Source organism: Bufo bufo, chromosome 6, assembly GCF_905171765.1.
Source record: "Bufo bufo chromosome 6, aBufBuf1.1, whole genome shotgun sequence".
NCBI classification, from domain to species: Eukaryota; Metazoa; Chordata; class Amphibia; order Anura; family Bufonidae; genus Bufo; species Bufo bufo.
In genome coordinates, this window is record NC_053394.1 from 310,828,489 (window position 1) to 310,840,665 (window position 12,177).

General features: G+C 38.4%; 1 protein-coding gene across 1 annotated transcript; it reads left to right on the plus strand.

The window, feature by feature from the left end:
• The first annotated feature begins 6,174 nt into the window (after nt 1-6,174).
• On the plus strand, nt 6,175-9,403 carry GDF5 (growth differentiation factor 5). The gene is made up of 2 exons (XM_040437306.1): nt 6,175-6,802; nt 8,544-9,403. The coding sequence occupies exons 1-2, from the start codon at nt 6,175-6,177 to the stop codon at nt 9,401-9,403; spliced, it is 1,488 nt and encodes a 495-aa protein (XP_040293240.1).
• Nucleotides 9,404-12,177: the final 2,774 nt, after the last annotated feature.

Here is a 12,177-nt window from a genome sequence, read left to right on the forward strand (position 1 = left end):
ATCTTCACTTTATTGCCATAAACAAAATACAGGCAGATGTGACGCATTTCGGATAAACTGCCTTTTTCAAACAAGCTTGTTTAGCCGAAACGCGTCGCATCTGCCTGTATTTTGTTTATGGTAATAAAGTGAAGATTGTTTTGTGTCAAAAAGTGAGCGCTGATCCACTTCTCCTACTTAAATCTATTAGATGTATCTCTGGGCATACATACAAACTAAAGGGAGTACCCACTTTAGTTCGTCAGGCTGTCAGTCATGGCTGCTTGACAACTACCTGTTTTTTTGCACATTTTCCACTAGGTGTCACTAAGCTTCCACTTTCAAATCATCATATGTTAAAGTGATAGCAATACAGGATCCCAAGTCATAAAGCAAGCTCAGCCAGGAGGAGGAATGAAGGAACCGGAGGCTTCAACAAAGAAGATAATCATTCTGGTCAAGAACATGGAGATCCAGAGTAGCCACAATCACTAATCAGTAGTTACCATGGGAAACACCATGTTTTATGAGGGGTTATGAGGCAGAGCTTTACTTTAATATGGTATTTCCAGCTGATTCTCAAGATGGTGGGACCCACATCTATCAGACATGTATGGCACATCCTCTTTAAGTAACATAAGCATATTTAAAACAGATTGAACTTCATTTTTAAAAAGGACCTGTTCTCCTGCCATGTCTGTTTTAGTAGGTACATGTACTTCCCATGAAAAAAAAATCATTCCAGAGAATATTTTCTCAGAACTCTACCCTGTATTGTCCCTCTGTTATTCCTCCTGGAAACGTATACATTATTAAGTGGGGGCTACCATACCATTTGTCTATAGGGTGTGTTTCTACAGTCTGATTTCTAAGAAAAAGTTTCTCCAAAACTGGCATTTTATGAGGAATACAAGTATTTACTGGAACAACATAAAAGGATATTTGATAGGTCTTGTTTAAAGGGAACCTGTCACCATGAAAATGCTGTGCAATCTGCATAAGGCCTCATGCACACAAACGTATTTTCTTTCCGTGTCCGTTCTGGGTTTTTTGCGGACCGTATGCGGAACCATTCATTTAGATGGGTCCGCAAAAAAACTGGAAGTTACTCCGTGTGCATAACGTTTACGTATGTCCGTGCCGCAACAAAATAGAACATCTCCTATTATTGTCCGCATTACGGACAAGGATAGGACTGTTCTATTAGGGGTCAGCTGTTCTGTTCCGCAAAATACGGAATGCACACGGACATCATCCGTATTTTTTGCGGACTGCAAAATACATATGGTTGTGTGCATTAGCCCTAAATCGTATTATAAACCAGGAGAAGCTTAACAGATTGATGTGCCATTTTATGGGAATTGAATTGGCAAAACTTGTAACTTATACATTGAAATTTCTGCTCATTCTGGGCTTTGAAGTCAAGGAGGCGGTCCTATCAGTGATTGACAGCTTTACCGCTATAATTGTGCATACAATCACTGATAGGACCACCTGTTCGACTTCAAAACCCGGAATGAACCGAAATTTAAAGGGAACCTCTCACCAGTACTATGCTGCCCTCGCTGAGGGCATCATAGTGTAGTGCATACACCCGCTGATTTCAGCGGTCTGTTACTTCTGAGCCAGCAGTCAGTACTCCTATAGTACTGACATGCTGAACCCTGCAGCACGTGCCAATGAGGGTGCTGGCACACAGTGCAGTTCTGACATGCATTCAGGATGCAGTTTTTTATTGTAGCTAGCTGAAATTAATTTAATCATTATACAGAATACCAGGGTTTAGCGAAAACTGAAAACTGCATCCTGAATGCATGTCAGGATGGTATCAATGAAAAGTACAGATCACCCCGCAAAAAATGAGTACTCATACAGCTCCGTACACATAACCCCCAAAAATTTATAGGGGTCCGAAAATGGCGCCGAAAAAAAAAAAAATCTTTTCAAGTTTTTGTTTCTTTTTAAGATTCAAAACGCAAGAAAAACGATGCATATGTGGTATCGCCAGATTTGTACTGACCTGGAGAATGAAGAGCACAAGTCAGTTTTGCCACATAGTGAACGCTGTAAAAAAAAAAAAAAAAACGCAAAACTGTGCCAGAATTTAAATTTTTTTCTACTTCCCACTACATCCTATGCAATATTAAATTGTGGCATTAGAAAGTACAACTTGTCCCACAAAAAAATATAAGCCCTCATACAGAACAGAAAAGTAAAACAGTTATGGCTCAGGTAGCCAACGAAGCATCAAAAACTGAAAATCACCTCATCAGGAAAGGGGTTGTGTCACTTCAGCAAGTGGCATGTATCATGTTGAGAAAGTTAATACAAGGCACTTACTAATGTATTGTGATTGTCCATATTGCCTCCCGTGCTGGCTTGATTCATTTTTCAATCACATTATACACTGCTTGTTTCTATGGTTACGACCACCCTACAATCCAGCAGTAGCGGTCATGCTTGCACACTACAGGATAAACCAGCGGCATCTCAGGTGGCCAGGACTGCAGGAGTGAGCATAGGCTGGCACTTTTTCCTATAGTGTGCAAGCATGGCCACCGCTGCTGGATTGCAGGGTGGTCGTAACCATGGAAACGAGCAGTGTATAATGTGATGGAAAAATGAAGCCAGCCAGCAAAGGAGACAATATGGACAATCACAATACATTAGTTAGTGCTTTATAATAACTTTCTCTGCATGATAAATGCCATTTAATGAAGTGAGACATCCCCTTTAACTAATCTTGGTCTTGTGTCAGACATGTTCAATGCAAGTTTTTAGCCCCTAAAGGCACATTTACACAGGCCGAGGAGCAGCCGATTGTCAGAAAGGAAGCGTTTCTTGACAACAGTTGGCAGCTCCTTAAGTGGAGGTGAAGCTCTGCGTTTACATTCTGCGATTATCTCCACAGTATGAGGGCTCGTTCACACGAACGTATTTTGCGTTCCGTATACGGGCCGTTTTCTGCGTTCCGCATACGGTCCATATAAGGAACCATTCATTTCAATGGTCGCTGTTTAGACTTGCTAGCTTTAACGATCATTTCACCTGATGAACGAGCATTTCACACATTCATTGGGTGATCGGCGTCACCTTTACACGGGCAAATTGCCGGGAACGACTCTTCGCAGGGACATGCGTTCCCGATTATCTGCCCGATTATCACCCCATCTAAATCTACCTTAACGTATAAATAACAATGTTTCCATTCACAGACAGCAACCAAAGCTCTTGAAAATAATGAAAAGTTGTAAAATGCTTTTCATACATTTACACAAAAAAACTGAAATCCCTTTAACAAGGCATTCCGGCTCTACTTGAGGTGCACATCAGCAAGCGATTACTCAGAACTAGGGATGAGCAAACTTAAAGTTCTGAAGTTCGAGTTCGGGTATATGGTGAATTGCGTTATGGATTCCGTTACCACGGCCATAGACTTTTATTATGACGGAATGCATAACGGAATGCCTCTAAAGGCATTCCATCATTGAATTGCGTTATGGTCTATGGTAACGGAATCCATAACACAGTTCACCATATACCCGAACTTCAAAACTTGAAGTTCGCTCATCCCTACTCAGAACCAGTACTTCTGTAAGGAGTTCAAAGGGTTGTCTCATTAAGACATCTCACCTAGAGATGAGCGACTTATTCTGCTGATTCGCCGAATTTTACAAAAACATACGCTTCGTGACGAATTACTTCGTCATGAAGCACATTTTTTTGTAAGTAGCAGGTGCAATGACAGGGAGCTGCTTTAGCACCGCCCCCGTCATTGTACCCCTCAGATGCCGCATTCATACATGATCGCGGCTAGAGATGAGCGAACCGCACGAAGTGGAATTCGATCCGAATTTCAGGATAAATTCGATTTGCCTAGAAGCCGAATTTCCTCGTGCTTCGTGTCAGCGAATCGATTTATCCTGAAATAGTATAAAAAACAAAAAAAAACTAACTTACTGCCTCCATCTGCTCGCGACGGGCCACCAGCCTCCATCTTGCTTGAAGATCTCAGCCGATATCCAGTGCGGCACGAGATCACCACACCAGCCGGTAACGTAATCTCGCGCCGCACGGGATTTCAGCCGAGATCTTCAAGCAAGATGGCGGCGGCCGGCCCGTCGCGAGCAAATGGAGGCAGTAAGTTTAGTTTAATAGTTTTTTTATTGTTCATTTTACACAGTTTTTAAACTCAGATGCCGCAATCATGTATGAACGCGGCATCTGAGGGGTACAATAACGGGGGGCGCTATCGCATCTCCCTCTCATTGCACCTGCTACTTACAAAAAAACGTGCTTCATGGCGAAGTAATTTGTCACAAAGCGAATTTATTGTTTTATGCAGCGAAGCAGCCGAATAGAATTTTGTTTAAAATTCGCTTATCTCTAATCACGGCATCTGAGTGTAGAAACAGTGTAAAATTACCAAATAAAAAAATAAATAAATCAAACTCACCGCCTCAATTTGTTCGCGATGGGCCAGCCGCCGCCATCTTGTTTGAAGATCTGGAGCGAAATCCCACGCAGCGCGAGATTACGTCATCACGCCAGCCAGCATGGTGACGTCATACGTCACCACGCACAGGATTTCGGCCCAGATTTTCAATCAAAATGGAGGCTGTTGGCCTGTCGCGAGCAAATGGAAGCAGTAAGTTTGAATTTTTTTGTGTTTTACACTATTTCAGGTTAAATTGATTCGCTGACACGAAGCACAAGGAAATTCGGCTTCTAGGTGAATCGAATTTATCCTTCCTCCATCTCTAATCTCATCCCTTCTCCACAGGATATTATATATGTGCATGATCACAAGAAAGCGGGCCTGTGCTCCCCAGTTGTAAGGATGAAAGACATATATGTGTGTCCGTCGCTCCATTGAACTCTATAGGACTGCCGGCGAGTACAAGGACTCGACTATCTCCTGCAGCCCCAGAGCTAAATGGAACGACAACATGCATGCGTGACAGCTTCTCCATTCAAACAGGGGGAGCAAAGACCCCTCTTCTTGTGATCTTCCGGGGCCCCAGCAGTCAGACCGTGTTGATCAGAGAACTCATCCCCAATCCATCCTTTAAAGTTCAAGACGCACCATAGGTGAACCTTCAGTTGAGTTCTTATTTTAAATGTAGACTGCAGGGGACGCTGCTGCTCAATATCAGGGGAGTAAAACATCTGGAAAATCCTGACTGTGTTTTATATGAAACAGGGACATTTTTCTCTTAAATTTTCATTTATTCATGGCTGCGTTACTTAATTTTATAGATTATTTTATAAAGTATTTTGAAAGTGTTACAGCATTACCACATTAACATGTTATTTCACCACACTTTTTAATAGTAATAAAGAGCGGAGCCAAACTATTCTGAGAAATAATAAAAAAAATGTAAGTCATTAATACTAATAGCATAACTGCTTGTTATCTGCATATCTGAGAGACTAAGTACTTGCTAAGTGTTCTCCTATTAGAAGTGTTCTAATTAACGCAAGCAAAAATGGCTTGTATTTCAATTGTAATTCCCCCAAGGTTCATGTAAGGTTAATACAGACCCTTTGCCTCTTTAAATGACATAACCTGACGTTTTGGTCCTATAGAATGGTTTCACATAGAGCATGAGTCACGTTAATGGAAAGGTTAAAGATTTTTTTTTTCTTTTAAGAAATATATCGCACTTAAATTAGTTTAGACAGCATGACATCAGAGAGTAATTAAGTTGGTTTTGGTTGGAATTCCGGTTCCAATTCCTGAGTTCAGGTTTGTAAAAGATTTCTGAGCACCTGCAAGACGCTGTGTGTGAAATATTTTCACTGGAAAGGATTCAAATCTTTAAAAAAAGGGTTTTACACAGAGGCAGAGCATTACGCCATTCTTCCTCTTTGGAAAAAAAACTCTCAGATTTAAACAAGACTCCTTCAAGTATTCAGACAGTTTTGAAGGAGAAAAGCGGGAGGTAAACTTTACCTTTCAGGAGCAAGTTCTTCACAGCTGCTCACTGGAGAAAAAAAGATTAGAGCAGAATTCATGTTAGTTTCCACTATGGGACTGGATAATAACATAAAGCAAACAGATTTTAAGAGGAAACTAAGAAGAAAGCTATTCTTGCTAACTCTGGGGTTTCATTTGGTTCATGTTTTTGTATGCCAGTTTGGTGGACTCTTTGCTTTTTTTCTTCTTTGTGATGTTCAAAGGAAAATCAGAACATGAAAATACTGAGATTTATCCCTTTACTGCTTTGGTATCTGACTTGGGACTATTTCGATTTAGTCCCTTTGGTGCTGGGCCTTTCTGAACAAGGACAAACCCATCCAGGAGCTAAAGTAGAGATTCCTGTAGCAGCAGTAAAAGAAAAGATCCCTCTACTGAAGCTCAACACAACTAAAGCTGGAAATGCTGGTCATGGAACTGGGCTTGCACAGGCTAGAAATAAGAGTCCTGTTCAAGAAAGGGTTCTTCAAGCGAAAAATGTTGAACCAAAGAAAGAAGCTTCAAAAAGACCTTCTCCAGAAAACAAGAATGGAAATACTGAAAATAAGCAACCTGCAGCGAAAATTGTGAACGCAAGGACATTACTCCTTGGTGGAAAGGCCTCGACCAAAATTGTCAATGTCCATGCAGATTCTGCTGGATTCAAACCAAAAAAGCCTTCAAACCCTATTCCTGAGAAGGAACAAAAGGACACTTTTAAGCATCCTCTCATCACTCCCCATGAGTACATGCTCTCACTATATAGAACTCTTTCTGATGCTGAAAGAAGAGGCATGAATGGGAGCCTGAAACTCGAAGCAGGTTTAGCGAACACTATCACCAGTTTTATAGACAAAGCTCAAGGTAAGAATCTGCCAGTTCCAAAAAGATTTTTTTGATCATATGTACCAGTAGAAACTGTAAAAGAATAAGATCAGTAAGAACCTGCACCATCCTCTTCTAGAACAGTGAATCTTGCATGACACCTGTTTTTTTTTCTCAACCATTTTTGATGCCTCAGTTCTAGGTAAAATGCATTTATCATGGTAGATACATAAGTTAGGTTCTTATCTTGAGTATAACTATACTAAAATAAGTTTAATTTGAAATTTGTATTTGTTGTTTGCTGAACACAAATAAGGTTAGTACTTGCTGTGAGACCAAGATCTGACTTTTCTGTGCACCTGTTAGAAAATTGAAAGCGTAAATGGCTCTTCTGTCATCTAATATACTTTGTTTCAAGTATATTTCTGGGGTTTGGGTTTTTCTATTTATGTGTATACAAAATGATTCTTCCATTTCAATATTTTAATCCGATAATTAAACTCCACCTCATTAGTTATTGATTTTATTATGTAATGGATTTTTTGAAAGATGGAGCTTTGAGACAAGTCATGTAAATCACATTTTTTTCAACAGTATATTGAAGAAACTTACTGAACTATTGATACTTTTCCTTAAAAGTATCTAGCATTTTTTCAAGTATGTGAAAATGTATCATCTCCATGAGCAGTCGGAGATGTAGAATTGTTAACATGGTGTAATCATCTAAATGTTGATTTATTATAATATAATTAGGAGCTTCAGGGTTATTCTGCACAGGAACTATGTGTGATTGTATAGCTTGACAGAAACCCACTCCTCGTCCAAGAGAAAATAAACAAATTGTCTGCTCCTCTAATGTAACAGACGTGTAGCAAAGAAAATAACTTCTGAAACAGACAAAACATTGTTCGAAAGCCTTAAAGACAACACTTTTCCCACATTTTGACTTTTTCACCATTTTTGTGAGGGTTCGCTATAAAAGACTTCAATAATGAAAGATTTTATTCCATAGTCTCTGTAGGATAATACAATCCATCATGCTTTTAATTAAAAATTGATTTTAGGCACTTCCCTAGCGAGTAGGACATGTTAAAACTCAATGGAGGCATTTTCAGCAAAGTATTATAGATTGCATATTATAAACACCTGTAGCTAATAAAGCGTCCAGCACTTTGGATCCTGCAGTGCAGTAAATCATGTGAATTTGCCCATTATATATGCTCTTAATCATAGCAGTGAAAACAAGCAAACAGATTCCACAAGATTTGTGCCCCATGTCTAGAGGAAATTGATATTCCAATAACAGCACATTATGACCATAAAGGCAAATGGACCATTTACTAATGACTGTATTTAATATCACAGTCTCAGTCTGTAGAAATGCCAAAAGTCAGCAATTTTAACATTTAAAACATGTAAGAGAACCTAGAGTAGTCATTGGGCAGTAAACAATGGAAACCATTAATGCTTAATATAATCCCACAGCTATTAAGTACAAATTGTTAAAAAAAAACATAAAACCATTTTACAAGTATAAAAATGTTTAAAATCTAAAAACTGATGTGTGTATGCAGTGAATGTGTCCTTGGTTATCCTTGTCCTTTCAGTGGAGCAACTGTAACAGCAGTAGCTAAAGTAAAAAAATATATAATCCAAATGTACTGAACAAGTTTTTTTTACAAAAATATATTTCAATGTTACCCTTGACTTTTTCAAGTCCTTTTGTCAAATAACCATTTAAACTGTGTCACAAATTAACATATTTTTTTCCTTTTTAAAGATGAACGAATGACAGTGACCAGAAGACAAAAATACGTATTTGATATCAGTGCTCTGGAGAAAGATGGTTTGCTGGGCGCAGAACTCCGTATCTTAAGAAAAAGACCTTTAGATCCTAAATTTCAGCTGTCTGGAAAATTTTTGCAAATAAAATTATATATTTGTCCAGCAAACAAGAAGCCGGCTACTCTCTTGGATTCTCGTGCTCTCAGCAATAGCGACACACCAAAGTGGGAGGTTTTTGATATCTGGAAACTTTTCAAAAACTTTAAAAACTCTGCTCAGTTGTGTTTTGAGCTAGAGGTGTTGGACAAGGGTAAACCTGTTGATTTAAAAACTGTGGGGTTTAACAGGACCGGTCGGCAGACTAATGAGAAGGCTATTTTTCTCGTCTTTGGTAGGACAAAGAAGAGAGATTTGTTTTTTAATGAAATTAAAGCCAGGTCTGGCCAAGACGATAAAACTGTCTATGAGTATTTATTCAACCAACGGAGGAAGAGAAGGGCACCATTTCCAGCGAGAAAGAGGCCAAATAAGAATTCAAAAGCCAGATGTAGCAAAAAGCCTCTTCATGTGAACTTCAAGGACATGGGGTGGGATGATTGGATTATTGCACCTTTGGAATATGAGGCATATCATTGTGAAGGTCTTTGTGAATTTCCTTTGAGATCTCACTTAGAACCAACAAACCATGCAGTAATCCAAACTTTGATGAACTCAATGGACCCAGAAACTACACCTCCTACATGCTGTGTTCCAACAAGGCTGAGTCCAATTAGCATACTATACATAGACTCGGCCAACAATGTGGTCTACAAGCAATATGAGGACATGGTTGTTGAGTCTTGTGGTTGCAGGTAGCAAGATTTCTTACAGCATATACATCTAAATATCTGACCCAAACAGGAGGAACATAGAACTGGGGTGCAGGAATATGACGCACTTTGAAAAAAATTACCACTGTACAATATCCATAAAAGACATATTGAACGATTATACCAAATTATGAAAATATAATAAATACATAAAACTTCTGAAATGGAAAAAAGAAACTTTGAAAGTAACTTTGCTAAGAATGGTGCACAAATACAAGAAATGAACCAATATCAAATCTGAACAATAAAGGAATATTTAAAGGTGATAATGGTCATGGTGTAAAGATGTTCTAGTTCAGTTTGTGTATGAAAAATGTACATAAAATATGAATAGCATAAAAAAATGTCTAAAGCAACTGACTTTCTTTAAATGTTTATGGCAAAAAAATCAAATAAAGTGTAAAAATGTACACTGTTTGCACCTTGTTATGCTACTCATTATTGAGAAATTATTTGAGTTGAAAAAAATCCCAAATTATTTCAGAACTTCAACAAGATGTAAAATGTACAGTATGTGTTTTCCAACCATTACATTGTAAAAGTAATGGTAATTGGAGATCATTCCTGAATGCAAATATTAAAGGGGTTGTCCCAAGAAAAATATTCAACATTTTTAAAACCAGCACCTGGATCTATATACTTTTGTAATTGCATGTAATTAAAAATTTTGTATAGCTACTGAGTTACTCTCTGAAATCTATCTGTATAGCTCCACCTGCTGTTTGCCCATTTTCTAAATTCTCTGTCCTGCTCACTGAGATTGACATGCATGTTTAGTTCCATCCTTCAACTGCCACCAGCTGCAGCAGAAAGGACACGACCCTGAGAAAGGACACGTTTCCCGAGCTGCCAGCTTGAAATAACTCTAGCAGGGCAATTGCATCAGTGAATGGAGACATATCTGGATCCATGTGAGGTAAAGGGCTGGTTCCAAGTTTGTTAGAAAGAGACTGTCATGTACTATAAGATATCCGATTTTCAGTTTTTGCATTACTCATAGGATAACCCCTTTAACTACAGTTGTTCTAAAACACATTGCAATGGGGAAAAGTCAATATCTTAATTTCCACTACATATGAATCTGTATTTTTACTTGAAAGTAGGTTTGAAATTTAGTGGATTTCTCACAATTTTGTATGAAAATTTGTGCTTATGAATGGTAAAACTTGGTTGTTGTCAATGTTGACAGTGCCAACAGAGCAAAAAAATAAATATTCTACTAAGTCTCAGGGCCAGACCATCTAGCTCAAATCTAAGTACCAATATTTGTCTTAAGCAGTCTTTGAGGTCTTGGACACAATTTGCTAATTTGATTAAGTGGTGCTCAGTTTTTTTTATTTTACACATCATGGTGTAAAAATGGTGTAAAAATGAAGTTGTCCAAAATCGGACATTAAATGTCACATGATTACATATAATGTAAACAATGTAATTACAGCAGCTCTGTAAGCGTTTTTATTCATATGCAAATGAGCAATTGAAGCACCAGGAGGCGGGACTGAATCATTTGAGCACTGACTTGTAACACCCCCTGTGCTCTGCACACTCCCCTCTCCCTGTGAATGACAGGGGTTAGACATCATCATGCTGAGAGCAGAGCTGTGTGCTAGGATCTACATATCATATACTCTATGTACTATAGCTTCACTACACAGAGATCTGCTCAGAAAGCTAATCTACATATTACTGCTTTATTCACGAGCACAATATATCATTATAAAGACACCAGTAATATGTGCTAGCTTGCAAGCATAGAAAATATAAAAAATAATATATATAATCATATTATAATAATAATAATAATAATAAGGCCTTACTATATTGAGAATAGTGTTTTTTTAGAAACCTGAAACCTATTACTGGTTTATTCATAGACAATATACAATTATAAAGAAATATTTATTCACTTTCTAAACAACATTATTCTCAATATGATAAAGATATAGACTTTTATTAGGAGTTGAAGGTGGAAGAAAAACAATATCTGAATAAATAAAAAAAAACTGGAAGTCTCCCAGGATTCAAACCTGAGATCTTTTCATGCAAAACCAAGCTCTTACTACAAAGCTATAGTCTTTCCATATAGAGATGCATGTTTTTTCTATGCTTATAAGCTAACATATATCACAGGTTTCTTTATAATCATATATTGGGCTTGTGAATAAAGCAGTAATATGTATATTAGCTTTCTGGGCAGATCTCTATGTGGTAAAGCTATATTACATAGAGTATATGATATTTACATGCTAGCACACAGCTCTACCCTCAGCCTAGTGTCTAGAGCTGTCAATCAAGGGGAGGGGAGTGTGCAGAGCACAAGGGGTGTTACAAAGTGCTCAAAGGATTCAGCCCCGCCTACTAGTGCTCAAATCTCTAATTTGCATATGAATAAAAACACAGATATCACTATGGTTGTTTAGCATACAGACAAAAGAAAGGTATCGTTTTAATGAGAATGATGAGCCCTACCAGGCAGTATGTCTGGTTTAATAGGGTTGATCCTGGTTACAGAGCCATTTTAAAGGAGTTTTCTGGGACTAACATACTGATGTCCTATCCATACCAATATGAGATTGGTGGGAATCCGACAGCCCCACTGATCAGCTGTAGGTGGCAGCTGTAGGTTCTGGAAGTAAATAGTGTATGAAGCCAGAACACCACAGCTACGTACACTGTGTAGTGGCCATTATTGGGTACTGCAGCTCAGCTTCCATTCACTTTAATATAAGCATCGGCTACAGTGCCTGAGAATAGCCACTG